This window comes from Ostrea edulis, chromosome 9, assembly GCF_947568905.1.
Source record: "Ostrea edulis chromosome 9, xbOstEdul1.1, whole genome shotgun sequence".
Lineage (NCBI taxonomy): Eukaryota > Metazoa > Mollusca > Bivalvia > Ostreida > Ostreidae > Ostrea > Ostrea edulis.
Window position 1 is genome coordinate 44,227,179 of NC_079172.1, and position 26,292 is coordinate 44,253,470.

General features: G+C 34.7%; 1 protein-coding gene across 1 annotated transcript in view; it reads left to right on the plus strand.

Moving 5' to 3' along the window:
* Nucleotides 1-26,292, plus strand: part of LOC125657809 (glypican-6-like) — a 43,806-nt gene that overhangs the window by 16,245 nt on the left and 1,269 nt on the right. The window contains exons 3-8 of the mRNA XM_048888590.2: nt 6,273-6,664; nt 8,680-8,845; nt 15,348-15,478; nt 17,106-17,488; nt 19,292-19,467; nt 24,459-26,292. The exon at nt 24,459-26,292 is cut by the window's right edge and continues 1,269 nt beyond it. Coding sequence (XP_048744547.1) covers nt 6,273-6,664; nt 8,680-8,845; nt 15,348-15,478; nt 17,106-17,488; nt 19,292-19,467; nt 24,459-24,904 — 1,694 coding nt within the window. The 3' untranslated portion in view covers nt 24,905-26,292. The remainder of the gene's footprint in view (nt 1-6,272; nt 6,665-8,679; nt 8,846-15,347; nt 15,479-17,105; nt 17,489-19,291; nt 19,468-24,458) is intronic.

The following is a 26,292-nucleotide window of genomic DNA, read 5'->3' on the forward strand; positions in this document are numbered from 1 at the left end:
AAGGGGGATAACATAGGAATCACATTGATGGCAAATTTTTTGTCCAAACCATATTTTGATGCCTCCACTATAAAATGGCTTTGGGTACATACTTTAGCCCTATTCCATCATTCTGTTATTCCATCATAGTAGTTTTCTAAACTTTGAATCATAGGTCAAGTTGAAGTGTTATCAGATCCATGGACTTTTAAAATTTCACAGACCTTACAGTTTTCCACTTTTATTTTCACTGTTTCATACAGTAAGATGGTTTTTGTCCCCCATATTTAGCGAAAAACAAGGGACGAAAAGCAAGGGACGTGAATTTGGGTCTGTCTGTCTATCATTCTGTCTGTCACACTTTGGTTTCCAGACTATATTTCTTAAAGTCCTTTAGCTTTTGCAATGAAATTTCATACAATAATCCCTATAGTTTGAAGAAGTCAAAGGTCAAAAGACCAAGGTAAGAAATTCATATATAACATAAAATGGTTTCCAGATGATAAGTATTGTTTTCTCCAAGTTAATGCAATGACACCACAGAGATAAATTTTTATAACTTCAGAAAGACCTCTATTGATTGTGAGATCAAAAGGTGAAAGTTCAAGGTCACAATTCAGATAAGGTAGTTTAAACATCAAGTTGAAAGTTTAAACATGCCTATTGACATTGTAAACAAATTGATGAAGTAGTAAATGAAAACCTACAGACCAGAAATTCGTCTTTATGAAATTGATGTAAGAGTTAACAAAAAACCAACAAATCAGAAATTGCCGTCTTTTTCAAGTTATAGGTTAAATCAGCATGGGAATTATTTTCATTTAGTACAATCATTCGTTGAAAATCAAAATAATTGATGCTAGTAAACAACAAAAACTTTTGTGACTTTATCCACCCTAATGCATTTATAAACATTTTAGATCAGGTTTTAATGAAAGGATGTGTCTACTTTTGTGAATTTGTAAGGGGTGGGGGTGGAGGGTGATGATTTGTAAGGGGTGGGGGTAGAGGGTGACCACGCCTGTGTAATCGCTCTCTCTCTCTACCTGCATGTACAAGTATTCACTCATTTATTCTGTTCTTAAGCGGGTGACATAGATTCCCCAAATTAGCTTATTCATATATAGTGTTTTATATTGATGAGTTACAATTGTCTCAGTTTATCAACTTTTGGCTCTGAAGGGGTATTTGTGTTGCCTCAACGTGTGTACTTTGCACCTTCTATGGCATGCAATAATTTAAGTTTCCTTGGGAATATCTTTCACCAATTTATACATACTTGGATTAGGCAGAGGAAGATACCTTTCAATTTTCAGATATGTCATATGGGGCCCCGTTCTTCTCATTTGTTTTACGTCCCTTTGAGAATTTTTCAGTCTAATTTAGACATCGCCACCAGCTGTAGGTGAAGTACCACAAATTTAGACCTATGTGTAGCATTCAGGACTGTAGCAGTGAGGGCTCTTTAACAATAGGGATGTTCATTTTTAAGGTCATCTAAAAGACCCAAGGTTCTTGCTTCTAAATGTCGAGCGTTTGGCGAAGGAGCTAGCTTTAGCATTAAATCTTAATGTTTTTGATAAAAGATTTCTATATTGTTTCATTAACAGAATTTTAGTATCATACTCTAAAAAGTGTAGAATAATGCTTTTCACGTTTTTTTTAAAAACATATTTCATACTTATGAATACTTTCATTTGACTGCTGCCAATTTGACAGCTTTTAGATTAGTAAAAACATCATTGAAAATGTCATTTGTTTTTGTTTGGTTTGAAGGAAATCAATGAATACAATTTTGTTGTTCTACCAGAAGTTGTAATCAGCAGCTAACAAATAACATTCATTTGCCAGTTAAAATGTTCAGTACTCTGCAGTCATAATCTCACGTCATCTTATAGACAAAGTCACGATCCTAACATTTAGTGTACGTCAATCCCACCTTTATTGTTTACAATGAAACCTGATTCTGTGTCAGACTTCCACTGTATCGAATATTTACATGTACCAATATATCGCTACTTCTAACATGTTACAGTGGTGTTTGGAATATGCAAGCTTAAAGGCCGAGCTTGACCTACTTGAAAATCCGGTGGTAGTGCAATTAAGCAAATTTGGTGTAGGGCGGTGCTTATTGCTGCAGCCGAGTTAAAAATAAATTCCAGCATGCTGATAACAGAACAGAGCACACGTGTTACTTGGCTAAACAAGTAACCCACAGTGATAATCTCTACATAGTATATACAAGGCAGGATTTACAACACCTACTGCTGATTTATTGATTGATTATCGAATACAATTAATATACACTCTTGATTGAAATAAAAAAAATTTGAATTATTTCAATTAAAAATATTCTCTTATCACCCATATCATCATGGGGGGGGGGGGGGGGGGGGGGGGAGGTCAGTCTTCACACAGCTGCATCAATTAGTACCTACAGTGTTCTCATTTAGAGACCATTTTCCATCAATGTGTTATTGTATTTTGTAAGAATAATGGGTGAAAGGCAGAGATTAATTTTGGATGTAAGTGAAATGCAAATGGAGGCCATAAAACATTTGTTTCTGCATAGTGACTGGGATTTTCACTCTATTGACTCATCACAGGAAGAGAAATTTGGCGGGAACACGTGTGTAAGACCAGAATGTGTAGACAAAGAAGTGCAGACAAATGTTGAATTAGAAACTGGATATTTGGAAACTGAGTGCATTGCCAATAATGGAGATGATGCAGAAAAATTTGTCATCCTGCAAGACAGTAACAAAGACGAATGTCCATTCTGCCTCTGCAAACCATGCATCACTGACGACATCAACAGACAATTATGGTGGGAAATGGAGCCATTCAGACCGCCTCATCCCAGGAATTCAAAATTGCGAAAAGAAAAATATAAAAGGTTTTGGACCATGCTTTTACATCGTGGAGTATGGAGTGATCCCCGATATACCGAGAAAAAAACTGCGAGCTTTGGAACTTTTTCAGCCAGGACAGGAATGGCACAGACGTGACATTATGCCAACATGTGTAGTGGATACTGTGAGAACATGGCTACCAAATCCAAAAGATGTACAATACATGGGTCATTTGTGGGAATAGTTTTTATTTCATATTTGACAGTCAATCACATTATTATTTTCCTCTTGTTTGCATTTGTTTTGGATAAGCTAGGTATTTGGACTTGACAATTACAATGTAAATATCATGAGGATTTTACATTTATTCTAATTTCAATACAGATGTGAAAAATAAATCTGAATTATGGATTTTATCTTTTGGAGGTTGGATTTATCTAGAGAGGAAAGTAAGTCAAACATTGCAGAATTCTGGTTTTCTTACTGCCATGCCTGCATGAGATACAGACAACATCCGGTGTAAACAATAACAAACTAAGTCACTCCCACTGCTGTCAGTTTTGAATTTCAATTAGAAATAGATGTCCTGCTTCACATCTTTCGATGAAAAATACAGCTAAGAAAATTTTTTATTTTAAATTTAATTTGTGACCAAAGATGCACATTCATGAGAAGAGCAAGCATGGCAAAAATCTGATGATAAAAAAGAATCTGTATTTTAATATTTCTAAAAAATTCTCTGCAATCTGAATGTGGCCAGAAAAATCAAATAAACCACCATTTTTCTCATTGGCTGCTATTTATACTCCGATGTCCTCCTTTAAGGGATTGGTTGGGTGGGGGGGGGGGGGGGGGGGGGGGGGGGGGCTGCTATTTGTTCCATTGGGATAAGTCTATGTTTGCTTAGGGTCCTTCTTTTTGACAACATATATCAAGACCATGTTTTCTTTTGCCAATAAACGTGGCTGAAAGTCTCTGATAATATTAAGAGCAGTTTTTGTGGAAACTACACGTATTACAGTATAAACTTAACAAACTTATGGACAATTAACCAATATTTAGTTAATATAGTGGGAAAATATTTCATGGGTCAAAGTGTTATATTGTAGTCATGATAATTTCATTTACTAAACTTTTATCATCTAGCTTAAAAAGCATGTTTACTGAGTGAAGTTTATCATAGAGCTAATCTATAAAGACCATTTAAATGAATTTAGAAGTGGAACTTCAGTTGAAAGCAGGTTTTAATGAGCAAATGATGAAATCTTGACTAAGAAAATTGTTTGATGTTCCTATCGGCAATAACTTTTGAAATTACATCTAATTATGAATTATGAGAGACATGTCTTGAATGTAGGTTGTTTTTTTTTTAAAGTAATTTTTGACACATACTGATTTAGATGTATGGTTAGTATGAATCATTTGGAATTTCTGATAAGACCTGTAAATTTAAATTGCTTAATAATTTGTTTCCTCTTTTCTATTGACTCGCATTAAAGTCTCCAAAATTTTAACAGCATTTCACTTTGCAAAACTCTCACATATATTTCATTTTGTGTTGACTATAGGAATTGTTGTTTTATCATAGATTTGTTGAAAGTGATTTACACATTGAATAGACATCCATCAACCCCCACCCTCCTCCTCCTAAAAAAACCCCCCTGATATTCCTTGTTATCTATAGTCCTCCCTCAGGTTTAATACGTTTGGGTGTTGCACAGGAGAAATGAACAATTCTTATTAAAGGAGAAATGATTAAAGCTTGTGGTTTTATGCTATCACACAGCTCTTGGCATTTATAGGAATATCATTTACAAATGAATGTATATATATATATATGTTCAGTTGCCGATCAAGGACCCTCAGGGTGCATGAACAATATGATCCATTTTAAATACAATACATTATGATACAAAATAGGTTACCACATTGGTCTGAATTTGAAGATGTACAATACTTCAGACGCAATATGAAAAAAAAAAATTGTAACACATAGTATATATTATATATTTAAACAACAAAGTTTTATTGGGTGATGAAAGTCGCTAGCATTGCTGAAGGAATTCACATGCAGGTTATGTAAATTTTTTCTGCAATGATTGTCGCAATCATTGCAGAAAAAATTTCACCTGATGAAACAACAAAAACATTTTATGTATTTTCAAAAAATAAAACTAGATTTAAGTTCTGAAATATTGTATTATTGACTATTGTATTACTTTAAATGGAAGAACCAATGCACCATCCTTTGACCTTGATGACACTCCATATTTGGTAATGATTAATGATTACGTGGGCAGATGTTACCGTGGTAAGACACACACACACACACACACCCCCCCTCCCCCGAATTTTACTAGTTTGCCACAAACATGTATTCGTTGTCTATGATGAAAGCAATGTCATTTTCAAGAAATATATAAGAGAAAGCTTCAGTGAATGTAAATATAAGTATAATGAGAGTATGAAAACTATTGTTACAAGTTGATGTTACTTATAAACTACCCGAAGAAGGATAAAAGTGGAATTGTGAATTTTCTCTCTTGCTCTTTCTTTATTTTCTAATGATGTAGTCGAAATACAGGACATAATGAGATTCTTTGTTATGTATGCAAACTATATCCCTTATATAGGCTGCAAGTCTGCTGCCTAATCCATTTATGTTTCATACATAATAAAATATTGTTTAAATTAAACTATATCCATAAAAGATTCTGCGAAGTCTATTTATATTCTCCTTTGATGCAAGACCATTCATTTTCTATGCAATCATGAACACACCCTTTCTCCATGAAATTATTTATTGTCACATTTTAGGAAGGAGAAATCACAACAAATATTTTCTTTGATTTTTTTTCTCTCTCTCTCTTCAAACACTGCCTAATCTGATTGCTGATGATTATTTACAAATCAAAACTATGTTGAAACCCCTGTAACATCAGCTTATCAGTATCCTGGCTTCATTTTAAAAAAATGATCATATGCAGAACTTGCTCTTGCAAAAATACAATATTATCTATTTCTTTAAGCATTAGTATTTCACGAACACATCTTGTTTAAAATTCAAATCAATATTATCTACTTGAAATGTCCTTAGGTTTAAAATATTGGGAGGAAAAACTTAACTGAGTTGATGTCCATCAACTCGTAAAAAGTGACTTAAGTACAGAGGGTACCAAGGGATGGTGCCTGTGCATAGTCAATTAGACTAGCTGTCTTGTACTCTTAAGTAGTCAGGACAACCCCGGAAATCACAAAATAAGAATAACTTTGACATTTTTCTGTCAAACAGAAAGTGCATTCTCAACAGGAAATAGCAAATAAGAAGAATTTGTTTTCTTAAAAGTTTTTTTAAAAAAAATCAAACCAATAGTATACCAATTGTAAATGTGTTAGTACATTTGATATAGAATGTTAATATCTTTTTTTTCTTGCTTTCAGAATTCTTCACGGCCCTATTAGACAAATCAAAAGCAGATTTGCATTCAATGTTTGTGAAAACATATGGATTACTGTACCAGCAAAATTCACATGTATTTACAAGTTTATTTCAAGACTTACGGAGCTATTATAAGGGCAAAGACATGAGTCTAACCAGCGCGTTAGAACACTTTTTCAAAAGATTGTTTAGCAAAATGTTCGAGTTGCTATCTGTTCCACACAAATTTTCGGATCAATACTTAAACTGTGTCACAAGTCAGATGGAAAACTTGAAGCCATTCGGAGATGTTCCAGGAAAACTATCTACGCAGGTTAAAAGGTCATTTGTTGCTGCTCGTACATTTGTGCAGGGCCTTGCTATTGGTCGGGATGTGATTATGGAAGTACTAAAGGTTTGTATGTCAAATTTATTACTCAATCAACCCCAAACATCATAGACTTAGCAATCTGCATTTAACATGTTTTGATAGTGCAGCTCTATAATAATGTTCTCATATGAATGCTTTTGCTTAGGTATGTAAATTTTGTATTTTGAGTAAACAAGCACATTTTGATAATTTTCTCTGGTAGTTACTTAGAAATGTAAAAATGATACACGTTTACATTCTAGACTGTATCCATGATTGCTTGTGAAAACAGATTGTATTCTGCACAATACGTTACAGAGGGGGGGAGAAGAACATCTGATTTTATCGATTGATTAAGATCAAATGATGGAATGTTGCCATAGCAGTAAGGTGTCTAGTCTAGGATTATGTACTTCAGCATTAGTGTCATAAAATCAATTGGACTTCCAAGGAAAAATTTAGCTTTTCGATATTGAATGAAATTCAATAAAGTTCTGCATGTTGTTGTTTAGAAATTGCTTTGATGCTACAAACTGTCATCAACTGATCAAACTGGGTGGCACTGGGCCAAACTGGTTGTTGTAGATAGACATATGTACCTACTGTAACTTACCACTGTGCAGCAATAGAAGGAGATGATTTTTTTCATTCTCTCATGTTGATTAGCAGAGATTGACCAGATTTCATAATGAACAATGGTAAGCAACAGAGTATATTGGCTATCACTGTCAAGATCCACTTACTGATAGAGGTTTCACTGGACTGATGGAACTTATCAGAAGCATGGCAGGAATTAGGTTTAAGGGTCTTTGTTTTCATTTTACCTGGCAATGACTCTGGAATAAGATCAAGAAAAAAAGTATTTTGTTTGCCGAAGAGTGATTTGATCTAATCTTTTAGTAAATCACAAGATGTTAGTCCCTGTGAAGTTGACTATATCGAGACCTTGCAGATTTCCCCAGGAATTTTCAGGCATCTTGTAATCTGCAGGTGGAATCTGCATCACAGAACGTGTGTTGAATTATCAGTTCCGGCCTGCACATGTATCTATAGAGGTAACACTGAAAAATGTGCAACTCTATTCCACCTGGGTTATTTTTTAGCGTCTGACAAAACAGGAATGCAATATACCTGTCTGTTTGCTGTTTGTCATTGTAGGTGTTTTGTTAGAGTGGCCTTTACAGAATCTAAGGTTACATTGTGTAGGGTAGTCCCAAATTTGTATGTGTGTAATCGTACTGTGAAATTAAGGTGCTAAAGTTTCTGCACATCTCCTGTAGTTGTCCACCATTCTGTCTGGCCAGGTTGATAGCTTGAGGTAATCATTGAGTAGACTACACAGGTAAATCTCAGGTGTAACAGAGCTGGCACATAGCCCCATAGGATAGCAGGGTTGACTGGCTAAGGAGGGCATTTGTAACTTTACACAGGCTGGGGGAAATTCATACGGGAATACTTTAATCTCTGTCAACTTGGCAGTCGGGCAAACCAATGATCAAGTCATTAACACCGTATTTACTTATCCTCTGTTTCCAAGTAGTAGTTTTCACACACTAAATTAAAGATCGTTTGAAAATGTGCATTTTCTGCTTACCATCTGAACAATGCTACAGACAGGATTAGGCAGATGAAAAACTAATTTGTGGAAGTTTTCCTGGTATTTCCGCAACTCATGCCAGAAAGGAAGTCTTTGATAATATGGCTTCTGTCTCACACAACATATCTGTCAATCAGTTTTATAAATCTTAAAAACTGTACTAATAAAGAGATTGAAAACTGTCAGATCGTCACCTTATTTTAATGGTAGACATCAGTATATAGTAGGTAATATTTTTTTCATCCTATCTGAATTGTGATTGTGGATGTGAGCTGGTCCTGTCCATTAAATGCATGATATTCACATGTGAAAATATTGGATTCATAAACATCCTTATCTTATGAATTATTTACTCCGTGTGAAAGCATTCCCCATAAGCATTTGAAGATGAAATATACAGTATCTTTATTTTATAGTTAAGACATCAATTATTAACTGTAACAGATTTATTTTACTTTTGTAGATTCCACCCACTGAAGCCTGTAATAGAGCGCTGATGAAGATGATGTACTGCCCCCACTGCCGAGGACTGACCCAGACCAAGCCTTGCAACAACTACTGTCTGAATACAATGAAGGGGTGCCTGGCCTATCATTCAGAGCTGAACGAACTTTGGAATGATTATATTGGTAAGACATGTTGAAACTTATTTTTCCAAGTCCAGGGAGAAAATACTCCCAAGATGATGAGATCAGAAGTAAAACAGTCACAACTGACAGCAATGACGAAGGGATCTTTTTCCCACAAAGGCGTCAGATTTTGATAAGATATTTGGGGGAGAATGTGATTTTAATGGCCAAAGTCAACCAAGGAAACTTGGGAATTTAAAGCAATGATGTGTGTGTTGTCTGAAGTCAATTTTTTTTTACAGCTGTGAAATCACTCGCTTTTTTCCTAGTCCAAAGGTCATTGCTTCCAAATCTTCCATTACACTAGGAAAGAAGTTCTAATTCATCAGGGGCAGCATTGAGCTAGATCTACCTTGCTTTCGAGGTCAAATGATCTTGCTCAGGTGAAAGTGGGGTTACTTGGAGACTACCGTCTTAATTGAGCAGAAAATCTATAGGTCGTATGGCGTATACATATTTTGATAAAATATTTCAGTTGTTGATTGGAAATGCTGAATCAGAATAGTTCGTGAATGTAATGAGGATAGGTCAATAATTAGTTTTGTATATGAAGCTTATTTCAGTTGGGATAATTAGTTAATGTACCACAACAGCTGGTCTGAAACATGCTCATGGAATTCATTGGACAGTGCTCATACATACACAACTTTTCCCATCAGAATATAGTCATTTACAGCATGGGAGATCTATCCATGGGAACAATGATTTGCGATGTTTCTGATACTTTGTATCGAGTTCATTGTAAATACACTAGCTTATTGTTATTCTCAAAGTACAAGTACTTGGGTGACCACTTACATGAAGTATCAAATATATATTAAGTACTTGAGGGACATCACACACACAAGTACCAAACTTATAGAATTTCCGGGATTTAGTACTACCTGGTATCAGAGTACTCTTCCTTGAAAACCTGGCCAGAAGATTATAAAACTTTTACTGTACTCAAACTCAGCTATGTTTGTTTTGAGTACAACTCGGAGCAAGCTTCAAAGTATACTCGAAGCATGTACTCCATTTGAGTATGAGAATGATTTTATAAAAGTTTTATAACCTTCACTTTTGGGTATGAGTATGATTTAAAGCACACAGTCTGAGTATAAAAATGTGCTCAAAAAAGTTTTACAACCTCTAGGCCTGGCTTAACAGAATTTGATGAAAGCAATTGTTTTATGAGACAAACTCCACGGATACCAGTCACTCATTGGAATATTAATTAAATTTTAATCATGTGGGAACAATGTTTCATAATTGTTTTTTGTTTGAATGGTAAAATGTACAATTTGCAACCATTGTTATCATGCATGAAAAGTATAAATGAAACCCTACAGGTGTGGTGTGCCTGAGCTGACTGCCCAATATCATCTGCCCAATCAATGTTCACAAATAAAATTTTATGTTTGACCAAGAGCAGAGATGAGTCACTATGGATTATGAATAGACGCTTCAATATGTAAACAGTCACCACGAGTTATCTTATAATCTGAAACCAAAGTGTGGGGGTGGTTTGTGGTTTGCCCACTGTCTCATTCATCCTTTTCTACTTACATGTGCTTATTATCTCATTTTTGAATCATGTGTAAAGTACATGTAGTTTGTAACATGAAATGCTGGGGGTAAGGGTTTTTTTTTTTTATAGATCAGATAGATCATCATCATTCTGAGAAAAAGAAAATCTTGTTTTATTTCAAGGATTTGCAATCAATTTTCATATTTTAGTGGAAAAGGAAAGGAAGTTTATTTTATTTTAAATAAGAGATTTTTCTTTAACATGATCAGTCTGGTTTGAGGATTAGTAAAGAGTGCTGTCTCTATTGATCCATGTAACAGAAATTCATGTCTGGAATCAAGAACTGTCACAATTTTATTGCCTAATTTTCAGGCCATAGAAATTCCCCTCTCACAAAGTCTGTGAGTCATCTAGCTATAGCACTACATTAGCAGCATGCGACATAATGCCCAGTGAAAGAATGACTGAGAGATTGCAAGTAGAAAGATCAAACAAAGTCCTGTTAATTTTCTGTGTATGGCTACTGGCAGGTTAAATAAGAATCTGGTTCCTAGATGTCAGACTTGAAGGAGTAATTTAGATAATAAATGGTCAATTTTACTGGAATATAAACTACAGTGTTCAATATTGAACAGGAAATGGTTGAGAATTGATAAAAAAAATGAAGTTTTGTTTAATCAATACCAGTGAATAAGACTTGTCACCCTTATCTTTTTGTGAAGGAGGGAAATGTCCCAGCTCAATGTGGCAGATGAAGTGTGCTCAAGTAAACTCATCATATCCTGTTTGTTAAAGTGGCCATATCAAATTTCCACAGATATTATGGCCAAGTATTTCCTTGAATACCAAAGTGTTCATGAGCAGAAGATGAATTTTTTGACTGATTTCTTCATTGTCATTCTTAAAACTGTTACTATATTATACCATATAAGCAAAATTTTTAATGAGGATTTAATTTCGGAATTATTAGTGACAATGATGAGGTTGCTAAAATTGAATATCGCTAATATTTATTCAATTACAGAGGTAATAGCTATCTTACCTGGAAGTCCAAAATCGCTAAAATTGGCTCTCGCTAAAAATACATATATATATATATATTTAAACAATTCAGTCTGTATTATGAGTCCTGGCCAAGGTAGGATACTGTATTTAGGGTATTTTAAGGGAGACATAAATTATATATATATACACTCATAATTTATGGAAAAATTGCTAAATTTATGTCTCCCTTAAAATACCCTAAATACAGTATCCTACCTTGGCCAGGACTCATAATACAGACTGAATTGTTTAAATATTTTATGAGATAAGAGAATGTGACCCCTAGGTTTTACTTTTAGGGTGTTTTTGACCTTGATAAAACTATAAACCCTATTAAAGGATAAGATATGCAGATACACAAATAGTGTTTTCAAGAGACGAAAACTACGGACTCGTGATCTAAAAAGGAAATACTTTCTCTGTTCAGAAGGTTCTTTGACAGAATATATGACATCTAATGAGACTACAGTTAGTGTAAAATGAGATAGAAAAATTAACTTTTCATGTCATTAGGAAATCATTGTGATTAATTTAATATAGATTCTATGTGTCATTAGTATTAAAGAATATCTAGAATTGTGGAGAATTCTGAGATTATTCTAAAGCTGTTTAGATCAGATTGCTTTTGAGCGGCTGTTTGGATGAAATTCCATTACAAGTTTTAAATATGTTATTATATGTGTGTGAATGTTATCAAAACAAAAATGGCACACATGAAACTCTGTAGTGAAGATAGCATGTAATTTAGTAAGAAGATTTGAATTGCCTAATGATTCAAGTGCTATTCCTCTAAAGAGCATGATAACAGAGATAGGCTGCGATACTGCATTTAAGACTTTCGTGTTTATTTGATAAAAAATTATCTTTCATAGCTTTCATCCACACACTTTTTCACGTATTGCACCATGGTGCTAGGAATGTATCTGGAGATATTCAGGGAGGGTTGTGATATCTGTATAGGCAAGGCAGAGAAAATATCTCTCATCAGATGGACTACAATTCAGACAAAATTGCTGTTATTATGATCCTGTTGCAGCTGTTTAGTGCTAGGACTTGTCTAAAAATCAATTTGGAAGACACTCTGGCTGTCTTTGATGATTTTATGTAATGGAATTGCAATTAACTGAGCTCATTTTCTGCCTTTTATGTATGGAAAAATGGAATAAGGATGACCAAGAGGGTGTTCCTAAGGGAGACAATCAGTTACAAATCTTCTCTTAGAGAGATAAATAGCATCTTTTTTCATATTGTGCATTTCTTTCTCCAGCGAGTGAAACAAATGTGAAGGTGATTTTATAAAGTTATATGTACAGGTAGCTTGTCTGAAATCTTTCAAAAATTCTCCCAAGAAAATGGCACTCACTACATTCAAGTTTTTCCTACATCTGCTGCTCCTGATTGCACAAGATGGCAAAAACCTAAACAGAAGTTCTGTATGTTTTGAAAGTTTTATGTAGGTTTACTGGGATGGTGGTGTGTGAGTTTTAAGGGGCTCTGTGCCACTGACGTAAATTGCACAGTTATTATCTTGGAGTTTAATTCTTTTGCACTGTTTTTGTGTTTCGTTGATTTTACAGTCTCGGTAGACTTTTACATTGCATTTTAAAACTTTCACACAGTTCTACTTATGCAGTAGAGTAGAGACATACTTCAGTTGATAATATGAGCATTTAGATTTCATGAATTTTGTCTCATATTGACATTGATCTTTAAATTATCAGTAACAAAAAAGCAAAAATTAACTCTGGTGAGAAAATCAAATAGCATTGTAATTAGCCAATTTACATTATCAGAGAAGCAAAATTGTTACATCGTGTGAGATTGTTGCCAGTGATGTAAAGTTACTGAATATTACACAGGACAACCACAGCTTGTAATAGACCAGTTAATAGTGATATTGTCGGGAGAGTCGTGGCTTGCTCACCTGACAGGTCTATCCATTACCTTGTTAAATTGAGTTGGTTCTGTACATGTATATTGGAAATAAAGTCACTGGACAATTCAATGCCTGCCTGAAGGGAAAGGGAGGTGTTCTCCCATCATTGTGACATTTTACATCTTAATTTCCTCATAAACAGGTGAAATTGTAAGGTCAGAAATGAATCGTAAGTGTCTGTAAAGTCCATCTAGCCACAGGCCATTGATGTAAGACTAGTTTAGCTCCTACAAGTTCTTGCTCAGCTGTTTGGAGTTAATGCCCACAGGTTGATTAAACTAGTATTTTATCATGAAAGGGAGGCACATGGAAGAAGGGGGGGGGGGGGGGGCAAGCACTGGTTTCCTTTTGATATCTAATTTATATGAGATAATGGATCCCCTTAGTTGCTTTTCCAATACACATTAAGTAAGATTTAGATATGCATGTATCTTTCTTTGTGATGATGTAAATAATTCTTTTTGTGAGGATGATCATGATGAAAACCCTTAACTTAAGGTGGATGTTCTTCATGGAATTGTTAGGGGCATGTGCTTTGTGGAAATTCTTTTGAGCCCAAGTTTTCTTTTTTGTCAGTGGTGTATGACAAGGGGTAATCTCGGTACAATTTATCTCCAGGATAATTGAAATGGTGATTATATGGGGGTAGTCATACATAACTAGATAGGTGAGATCCTGAACAAGACAAGGGCTTAAAAAGTTAAATAGCAGACCCTTCAACATGAATGTTTACAGTCTGAAAATGGATTTAAATCATTTTACTATCAGACCACAATCTGAAATACAAAATTCTTAAATAGCTATTCAAGAAATGAAGTGCGGTAGTTGCTATATTGGCAAAAATGTTACTTTTCCTAGTAACTTGTTTTTTGTTTGCTTTGTCTGTTGCATTCTCTAACTGTGAGTCACTCATTTTCTATAAGCTGTGTTGTCTTAATGAATCTGTTCACTAATTTTGTAAAATTTTGTACAATTCCAGGGATAATGTATTCCACTCAGTAATGGCAAATTTGTTGTGAAATATGATTGAGGAAGTGGTTTAGGAGGGTGTATATGGTTTAGGAGGGTGTATATGGTGTAGGAGGGTGTATATGGTGTAGGAGGGTGTATATGGTTCTGTCAGCAATGACCACTTTGGGAAGTACATTTCAAAAACACTCAAACTTGACAAAATCATGTACAGCTCCATTCCATTTCTGACTTTTATCATGTTTGGAAAGTTGATGGTTTTCATTTGATAAGTAGTCAGTTAAGGTGGTATTTTGCAAGACACTTCCAGCCTGATCATTGTCGAGATGTTATACCAAAGGATCATAGGATGTATTTTCAGCCTATCATATTAAGTCGGACATTATTTTCCTTTAGCTAACTAAAGTTACGAGTACTGATTTTATTCCTTTCTTATTGCAGAATTTTCATGCTGTGTGTCTTTGAGGGTGGTATTAATTGGCTAATTGCCACTGATGTGTGACATTTTTCAGAAGCTCTTTACTGGTGAAGTTGAGGACAGGTAGAGCAGACTAGCTTCTCAATAGAGCAAGAAAATCACTCTGTCTGCGACATATCATCTCTCTTATTTGACACAGTGTGACTCCAGTTTCCTATACACACAACCTCTACTTGATGAATTATCTTTCTGAACATATTTTATCCCAGCTTACACTTCAAAGGCATTTTTTCAAGGGAGATTTGAAAAGAATATTGAATGATGTGCTGTTATAGGGGATAGGGTGTAAAATTTCGGTGAATTATTTCCAGTACTGGGTGGCTATTTTTTATTAGGAGTTTTTAAGGGATAACTCTGATCTTTTATAACATGCAGAGTGAGGAACATCATATTACTCAAGTCATCAAAGTTAATGGCTATTCAAGAATTGAAGAATTTGCAGTTTAATTTCAAGTTCTTTCTGAAATTTTGTTGCTTTTATACTTGGTTAAAAAAACAAGATGATTATATCACAGGCACCAGCTATTAATTCATTATAAATGTAAATATTTTAATGAATTTTCAGAGGCTATGAAGCAGTTGGCAAGTCGTCTTGAGGGGCCATTCAACATTGAATCTGTGGTAGACCCAATTGATGTCAAAATATCGGATGCCATCATGACACTTCAAGAAAACAGTCCAACTGTCAAAGATCAGGTGAACAAGAAACTGGAAATCATCTTGCATTTTCCTTAATTGACATACAAATTATATACAAACAACTGGTAGTTGCTTTGGTGTGGCTTGAAACACATTTTAAAGGGGGGATTCTTCACTGGAATGTTCACATGAGGTAAAAAGTTCAATACACTAAGAAGGAGTTTTTATCTCATTTACATGTGGTCAAAAGCACTGTGATTTAAGAGCTTCTTGAAGAATTTATTGAATTTTTGGAGGAAATTTTTGTCATGGGGAACGGAATGTCGAGAGACATATAGTCTAAAACTGTTCCCAAGTTAAACATTATAAGGACGTAAGATGATAAATTTTGCAGTCATATTTTGCACTTAACTCATAAGTTTAGACCTACAGATTCCATTTTTCATGTATGAGTAATGGCCACCAGGTGTAGGTATTTAGCAAATCCCAGTGTGAACATCCTAAAGAGAAGTAATCTGCCCAATTAAACTACATTGGGGTGGAGCTCAGTGCTAGTAACATGATTATGGTCCTATTTTGTTTTACAGAATAGAAATGGTACCCATACCCATTCAATTTGAGAAAATAACATCTTCCACTTTAGCAAATAGAATTAGAACAGAATAAGTGCTATTTTAAAGAATATAAACAAGCAATAAAGGTGTAGAAATTACTGAACTAGTGTGAAGTTTTCTACAAAGTGAATTACGAGTCTTGAATATTAAGATATGGCCCCCTAATTCAAGGCTTAAATGTCCAGCGACAAACTCCTATAACAGCAGTGGGTCACTGGTCATTATTAAGTGTCAGAACTGGGGAAAATCAGTAGCATTGGGAATGGTACCATTCATCAATACCAGTCATATTAGAACAAAACCACTGATGGTGAATTTGTTGTTGAGGGGTGGGGGAGTGGAGTGAAGGGAATGATGCTATTCAAAATATTCAGTTTATTGTTCAGTGATCTTAGAATTACAAAATATTCAGTTTATTGTTCAGTGATCTTAGAATTTTTCAGTGCACAAAATGAGTAAATGCAACACATCTTCATAGAATTAAAGCAATTAAACTAATTTAAGATAATTGTCAATACATGATTTTTTAAGTGCAAAAATATGTAAATCAGATGAAGTCTTGAGTACAGTTCTCGTGTTTAGTGGCAGTGTATTCAGCTCTAGTTTGGTGTATTGACTGCTGCCATAGCATCCTGATAGGATACAAGCCATAATTATATTGTAAATATTCCATTTAATGTTCTGTAGAGGGATTTTATTCATGGTAATAATCTTTACAATCAACTATATTATGGACAAATCTCATTGCCCATTGTTTGAAGGATGTAAAACCTTCTAAAAATGATCTGCTGTTGCTCAAATTTTCAATTTAGGAAATCAATCTTCACTGTTTTAATTGAACTTTAAGAGTGTTTAATTTAGAGCATCAGGTAATGGTTATGTTTAGTGAGAGAAGAGGCCTCTGTGTATTTTTCCCAATTCTCCTCCAGCTTAGGAGTTTGTTGATGTAAATAGCAGTTACACATGCTCAAAATCAGGACAAGCTTAAACAACCAAATAAATTGATAACTTCCTTTGGAATGTGTAACTTGGGATTATTCATAGATAAACATTGTTTTTCCTTTTCTCAGGTTCATAATGGATGTGGGCGACCTAATCCCCAAAATATCAAACACAAGCGTGCAGCCCCTAAAGAACCCCAAGGGGATGCTGCAGCCAAAGCCGACCCTAAGACTGCCCTCCCAGGTTCCGGTGACAAAGATTCTGGGTCCTATAGTCAGTATGATGAGTTCTCACTAGGCAAATACTCTGGTCCTGGTGACCAAGACAAAGCGGTGCGACCCACTACTGCAGCGGGAACCAGTTTAGATCGCCTGGTGAAGGACATAAAGGAGAAGGTCCGTGTTGCTAAGGATTTCTGGGTACAGTTGCCATACACAGTATGTAACAACGACCAGATCGCAGCACAGCCAGGGAATGATACTGACTGCTGGAATGGCAAAGATAGAGCTCGGTTTGTAGTCTGATTACAGTAAAAAATATAGGTTACTGCAAAACACTGAACTTAGCACTGCATGGAAATGTCTGTAGGCAACCCAAGTATTTAAAAATACTGAATGAAAACAAAGATTAAATGGAAGGAGAAAATATGTCCATTGAAACAGAAGTTCCATAAGTACCAAGTTGTTCTATGCACTGAATAGAAAGAATATAATTCTCATTTCTGGTCCCAAGGTTTATCACCGATAAGAGATTGATTTAGGAATTGAAATGTCTGCTAGAGTGACAACACTTGCTCTGACTTGGTTTTTGCTTTCATTCATTTGGAGTTTCTAATTCATTATTTAAATAGTCAAGCACATGAGTAATAAAAGTTGCTTAAAAAGATTTGACCTAGCAACTTTTTATGCCTAGCCTGTCATTGTCTACATCTGCCATTCACAAACTTTTCTAACTCTGCACATGGTGACATAATTTTTAGAATATCTTGACAAACCTGTCTTTGTTGCCTCTATGCAGACCACACAATGTTATAAGATATTTACATTCAAGGATTGCAACTTGATGAATTGGAAATGCAAAGTAGGAGTTTTCAGGCAGTAGCGACTAACATAGGAGCGATGTATTTGTCTTCTTAATGTAGTGGCGTATTTACATATGATCTAGTTCTTTGGTGCAATCTGTAATAAGGTACAAGTGACCTTGGTACAAATTAATTCAAGGTGAATTAGACAAATTCATAATTTGGTTAATGGGGCAACAAAGTTTCATGTTTGTGTAAGTTATTGCCAAATTATTTTGTGAAAGTGATGTAGATTAGAAAACGTAGTATTTCGAATTCATTTAAATTTTGTCCTGTGCAATAAAAAAAGGAATGGGAAATGATTATTTTGAGTTTTATGATACGCATCAAGAATTGACTCTATGTATTTTTTTGAATGATTGATTGATTGTATCTTGTTTAACTTCTCTCGAGAGAATTTTTCACTCATATCGAGATGTCACCAAGACTGGTGAAGGGCTTCAAATTTAGGCCTTTGCTCGACGCTTACAGCCTTTGAGCAGTGAGGGTTCTTTTTTTTTATCATTTAATTCTATTAATTGATTTTTAAAATCATGAATAAATCTTTATTCAGATGAAAATATTATGCATTACATCCTGTGGTGTTTCTAATTTCATAAGGATATTTCAAACATTAATGTGACATTATTGTACATTTTTCATTTGATGCTAGTATCAACAAAGTTTTTAAGCTAATCAGATTGCTGCAGCATCCATCAAACAACAATTACATTATAAGAAAATAAAGTTTTTTCTTTTCTTTTCTTGGTACATGTTTCAGCATCATCACCATGCTGCTTGTAATATACTTTTTCTACTGTAAAGTATCTATTGTTCAAGTCTAGGGGATTCTCTTGTGATCAAGATCCTGTTTTTTATCATATTTTTGAATAAGATGTAGACATGACTAACCTCTGAACCAATGCATGTTAAATGTTCAGCAAGTGAAATATGACTACAACGAAATCACTTGCGATGAATAATGCCTCCAGTGAAGTGTAAATCACATATGATGAATAATGCTTATAGTGAAGTGTTTTCAATATGTAGAAAAATTAATAGAATGTAAGAATTTATTCTTAAAAGAAAAACACAAAATTTGTTGTGCCTAGTGATTCACTGCAACCATTTTAAACTGTATTTTACTCACAAAATTATTTCCGAGTTACCAGTTGGTGAAAAAGATATTTGATGTGGAGTTTAAATTTGTTGTTTAAAATTTGTAAAGTAAATTATATACAACTTTCTTCTTAGGTATGACACACTCGTACAACAAGATGGCATTATGCACCAGATCAACAACCCAGAGGTTGAAGTCAATGTAAATGAGGCCAATTACATCATTGAGCAGCAAAAAATCCAGCTTAAAATAATTACAGGCAAACTGAACAATGCATTCAAGGGCGAGGAAGTCACATGGGTCAAAACAGGTAAAGTGATTTGTGTAGAGTGTTCAGTGAGGGAAATTCTGCATTTGTCACAGTGTTTAAAATGACACTGATAACAGGTGGTGTTTCAGAACAAATGATGTGAAGCACTATAAATATCATTACAGTAGATGTGGAAATATTCACTACATTTTATTTTCTCAAGATTGTGTTTAGGCAAGATGAGATTTTCAGGAGCAAACCAAATTATACTTATAAAACAGTAGCAACAATAAATACTATGAAAATTTCATATATGCCATGGAAGTATGCAAAAGTAAGAAGTATTATGTTCTAGACTATCTTGTCAGTATTAGGTTCTAAACTATGTTGTCAGTACATTAGTTACTAGACTATTCTGTCAGTATTAGTTACTAGACTATCCTGTCAGTGTTAGGTACTAGACTATTCTGTCAGTGTTAGGTACTAGACTATTCTGTCAGTGTTAGGTTCTAAATTATGTTGTCACTATATCATAGGGCTGGGTATCGTTTGGAAAATTTCGATATGATACGCATTGCAATACAGAGAGACGATATGCGATACGTATTGACGATACAATATAAGTAGATTTACACTTAATTTTGAGGATTAAAATGATTAAATAATAACAAAAAATAAAGCTTCACCTATTCTTTTTGTTTCATTTGCATATAGTGTTAGCTTGAATTAATCTATCATAAAACAATTGTGCATGAAATTATTATCTATTTGCTTTTATCAATATTGTTAACATATTTTTTCTCTTCATGAAAACAAGGGCATATTCACACTCTCTGGCTTTAAACAAACCCTAATTGCTGATACAATATCTCCCGCTCTAAGTCTAAGGCAGCAGAGGAAATTATTTTCAGGATGAATATTCACAAATGTATTATAACTTTATTTATTTGTTCATATATTTCTTCATACAAAAATTGCGACTGCAGATCACTTTCGACTCTGATCACTACATACATCATTCATCGATAGATTTCTCGCCATTTTTCTGACAGTAAACTTTATGATATCATCGCAAATATGTTGCTAAATTACTTGTACCACCAGAGCTTACGACCTCTGTTCCACAAACGTTACACTTTGGTTTTTTCAAGCTACAAATATGTAATATTTGAAAAGTAAGACCACGGTATCGTCACCACGAGCACACTTTCGACACGTTTGCGTTGTATGCAGTCATGGAGCAAATGATATTTAGACAGTTCGTTCGTATATTTTCAATTTATTTGTTAACTCGTTCATGAAATCTCGCTGTAAGATACGTTAAAACCACTCTTAATATACCAAACGATACGGGACTCGCTGTATCGGTTATCGTATCGCTCAAAAATATCGATGTATATCGATAATCGATATATTGATCCAGCCCTACTATATCAAGTACTAGACTATCCTGGCAGTGTTGGTTACTAGACTATTCTGTCAGTGTTAGGTACTAGACTATTCTGTCAGTGTTAGGTACTAGACTATCCTGTCAGTGTTAGTTACTAGACTATTCTGTCAGTGTTAGTTACTAGACTATCCTGTCAGTATAATAGGTACAAGACTATCCTGTCAGTGTTAGGTACTAGACTATCCTGTCAGTGTTAGTTACTAGACTATTCTGTCAGTGTTAGTTACTAGACTATCCTGTCAGTGTTAGTTACTAGACTATCCCGTCAGTGTTAGTTACTAGACTATTCTGTCAGTGTTAGGTACTAGACTATTCTGTCAGTGTTAGGTTCTAAATTATGTTGTCACTATATCAAGTACTAGACTATCCTGTCTGTATAAAAGCATCTAGACTATCCTGGCAGTATTAGGTACAAGACTATCCTCTTAGTATTAGGTACTAGACTATCATGACAGTATTATATACTAGACTATCCTGTCAGTGTTAGGTAATAGACTGTTTTGTCAATATTAGGTACTAGACTATCCTGTCAGTATTAGGTTCTAGACTATTGTGTTAGTTACTAGACTATTCTGTCAGTGTTAGTTACTAGACTATACTGTCAGTGTTAGGTACTAGACTATCCTGTCAATATTAGGTAATAGACTGTTTTGTCAGTATTAGGTACTAGACTATCCTGTCAGTATTAGGTTCTAGACTATTGTGTTAGTTACTAGACTATTCTGTCAGTGTTAGTTACTAGACTATCCTGTCAGTGTTAGTTACTAGACTATCCCGTCAGTGTTAGTTACTAGACTATTCTGTCAGTGTTAGGTACTAGACTATCCTGTCAGTGTTAGTTACTAGACTATCCTGTCAGTATAATAGGTACTAGACTATTCTGTCAGTGTTAGTTACTAGACTATCCTGTCAGTATTAAATACTAGACTATTCTGTCAGTGTTAGGTACTAGACTATTCTGTCAGTGTTAGTTACTAGACTATTCTGTCAGTGTTAGTTACTAGACTATTATGTCAGTGTTAGTTACTAGACTATCCTGTCAGTATTAAATACTAGACTATTCTGTCAGTGTTAGTTACTAGACTATTCTGTCAGTGTTAGGTACTAGACTATTCTGTCAGTGTTAGTTACTAGACTATTCTGTCAGTGTTAGTTACTAGACTATCCTGTCAGTATTAAATACTAGACTATCCTGTCAGTGTTAAGTACTAGACTATTCTGTCAGTGTTAGTTACTAGACTATCCTGTCAGTGTTAGTTACTAGACTATTCTGTCAGCGTTAGTTACTAGACTATTCTGTCAGTGTTAGGTACTAGACTATTCTGTCAGTGTTAGGTACTAGACTATTCTGTCAGTGTTAGTTACTAGACTATTCTGTCAGTGTTAGTTACTAGACTATTCTGTCAGTGTTAGGTACTAGACTATTCTGTCAGTGTTAGTTACTAGACTATTCTGTCAGTGTTAGGTACTAGACTATCCTGTCAGTGTTAGTTACTAGACTATTCTGTCAGTGTTAGTTACTAGACTATTCTGTCAGTGTTAGGTACTAGACTATTCTGTCAGTGTTAGGTACTAGACTATCCTGTCAGTGTTAGTAATAAACATCACTAGTGCACCCTGTCAGTTTTAGCAATAGGTACTAATTTGTCAATATTAGATATAGGCTATCCGGCGAGTGTTAGGTACTAAGGTCAGAAAGACATCTTGTCAGAGTTAGTACTTGTAGTAAGGTCACAAGGCCATCCTGTCAGTATTTGGCACTAAGGCAACCAGTCCATCGTGTTTGGTCGGAAAAAAATATCCATTTTTCTGCTATTTAATGGGGGGGAAAATGAAGCACCAACTTTTCTGTATTTAGATATTTGGCCTATCTATGCAGTGGGCATGTTAAATAAAAGAAGGCTTCATTTCCTAAAGGACATTTGTTATAAAAGTTTTGTCTGTTCATGGCAGTATAATTCTCCTATAATTGTTTGTATTGGACCTCACACAATCAATATTTTCCAAGGGTTTATTGCTATATTAATCTCTTGTCTGTGACAGTGTTTGACAAGTTAGAATTAATTGAGTTTTTCCCCCAAAGAGGGAGCACTTCCAACTTTTGACATTTTAATTTTCCTGTCTGCCTCATTAGGTACCCCCACATTAGTTCCTCATACTCTATAAGTAGTTTAGCCCCCCAGCTTTCGTTTGGTGTTGCTGAAATTTTGTTCAGATACTGATTAGTTTGTTTGTCATATTCAATGACTCCATTATTTCCATCAGAGGGGGTATTTGTGTGCATAGGTAAGAATGTGAAAGCATCATGAATTCACTATGGGTTCACTCATGTTGATTTTCAGAGCATTTCTTTGTGTATAACAAATTTTTTGAAAGTTTATTGACTTTGATAAAACACAGTATGTGAAATGTAGATCATTTTTTTGAGTTTTCCCCAAGATACAACAGATATGGTGTGGACTTGTTAAAAGATGAGGAGTGATTTCTTTCACCAACTCCTTGATATCATCTGAAAATTGTTGCACCAGAAGCTGGTGAAAGATATTTTTATTGATGGATATGGCCCTGATCATGTACTGAACACTTTGTGTATTCCATCTTGTCAACTCTACCCTACCCCAACCGAGATATCATGAATTATTCAGGGTTCTGGTTGATATTTTACACCTGAAAATGGATTAAATTGCAGACAAGTCTAATTACATCAGGCGCTCAATCTTTTTCCTTTAAGCTGTGTGCAATCTGAATAATTTTCGTTGCAATGCTGGTCCTTCCATAAAGATTAATGTTTGATCCATGTGATGAGTAATGCAAGATTTGTTTTTATTTTGTTGTTTATGAACAATCTTAATACCAGAGGAATGTCTTGTAAAACACGCATTTTACATGTAGTGAAACCATTTGGCCTTTCAATTTTTTGTTGTTGTTGAAAACCATGATGTAATGGTACTGAATAAGAGAGTTCTATTGGGCTGTATGTAAAAAAAAAAAAATAACATTGACCTCTGTAAGAACAGGTAATTCACCTGCTTACAACAAATTGTTAGGAAATGCCTGTCACCATTGTGTCAAGGGAGGTTTATTGAGATAGAATTCCCGACAAAATATTTCATTGTTAAAAGATAATTTGAAAGGGTCCTGTAATTTTAGATCTATGCATTCTACCTGCATTTGATATCAAGCAATTCCCTTGCTAAAGTTTGGTTCCTGTAAACACAAAAAGCAATAATCATTCAGTGTAGATAAAGGTGTTTGTGTGTTTGTGTAATTGGTTTTGATGAGGATAGATGTTGGACCCACCAGTAAGTCATGATGACCCCGCTGTAAAAGTATGCATACTAGAATTGCTATCCACATTGAAATTATGTTGCACACTTAAGGCCAAACATTGTTTAGGAATATCAACATACAATACTAAATCTTAACTATTAAAAATAAGCCTGAGTTCATTTTTCGGTCACATGAGCTATTTGTAAAGCAGTCCTCTCCTCTCCTAATATGGCTCCTGACAGCTGTGTCATTCACCAGAAAACGTTTACACTAAATAGCCAAAAAAGTTGTGCCCTGATCATTGATTTACATTGTGGTTTGCTTTCAACAGAAATTCCAGACATATACGGTACCGGATTTGTTGGTGGCAGTGGAGATGATGGGTACAGTGGGAGTGGTGCTCACGACTTGGGTGGTTCAGGAGGGGGGAGTGGATACATTGCGAACAGCGGGGATGGGTCAGATGGGGATGATGAGGACTTCTACCCTCCCAAGTCTTCAGGTAACCAAGGCAACATGAATAACTACAAACCACCACAAGTACAGGGCAGTGGTGATCGTCATCATCATCATCATCATGGCAAAGGTAATGGTGACAAGGTGAACATTGTGCCAGAAGGGAATGATCCTGTATATAATGTGGGGAGAGTTTCCCCCAGTCCACCACCTTCTAGAGGTCCAAGGAAACCAGAAAATGGTGGAATGGCTCCATCTGTGTCATGGTGGTGCTTATCTGTTGTGCTCATCTTCAAGACTGTGCAGATCATCCTGAGTTGAACATATTCATCAAACACACATGTGATTATTAAGACTGGCAAAGGAAAAAAAAATCATTGTATAGATTGTGTATATATTTATGATATGATTATATCCGTAATCACATTAAATGTATAACAAATCAGAGAGGGAAAAAAAATTACAAAATTATTTTTTTCATTGAAAATATGAATGGCCAGACAAGAGATATAACAAAAAAGTTCTGTTGCAACTTGGGCTGGTGCATTTGAGCAAGTGATGTGATAAATTGAAATTCTTGTACAAAACTCTCCAGATGGAGAGTCCAAGCAGATGGTCAGGTGCCATATGCTTCTTCAAACAAACCCTTAAAAATTCATTTAGACTGAACAGTCAGAACTGCAAAATGTTTGAAGAAGGAAATACAGTTTGTAGTGACCTCATTTAACTGAGTACAAACATTAAACTGAGCACAAACATTAAACTGAGCACAAAGACAGATAGTTGGAGTATAGTTGTATGCTATCATACAAACAGATCTGTGTATAATGTGATTTCTACAGTGATATCATCCGAGGCCAAAGACACATGAATGAAAGCCAGCTGTAGGACAGCTGCTGTAACATCAAGTGCTATTGTAGAGGGTAAAGTCTAACATAGACTGATGTTTATCATGTTTCGGATGTATAGAAAGTGGAAAGTTAACATACCTCTGATTTGCATTGTTTTGTTTCTCTTTGATTCATGTGTATTAAAAGTGTGTATAAATATATGTATTCATTGTATTAGTTATGATGTTGACATTTTGATTATTTTAGCGTATAATCTGATTATGTTCAGAACTCTGATGGATAAAAAGAGAGGCAAGGATTGGGATTTGTTGAATCACAGTAATCAAAAATTAGAATGTAACTGTCGTTATTTTCAGTATTTTAATTGACCATTATTTTACAATGAAAATTTGTTCACATTTTTTTTAAAATGCTGTCACACAACAACAAACCTCATGTATATTATAGCAATGTTTTTTTTTCTATCTCTCTCTTTTTGCCGCAGTCACAGTGCAACTGTACCAAGAAAGTAAATGTTCCATAACATGAATGGAAGCATTCTTTGCTATGATATTCTACTGCATGTTTTATTTAGCTCAGGGGATTCTAGCGATTACTAACTTTTCTCTCAAGCAGCATTGGTTGTTTTTTTTTTTTCATTTTGTCAGTTTGTTTTAAACTTGTACTTAAATGATTATATCTTGTATGTTTTAACTTGTTTGTTAAGATTGATTTCTAACTTTTTTAACAATTTTCATTACACTTAATGTAAAATCAAAATGTGACCATAACTAAATAATGGATTGATTTAACAACAAATATGAAAATCTCTTTGCATGTCTTTACTTAATTTGTACATAAATAATCTTTGTACAAAAT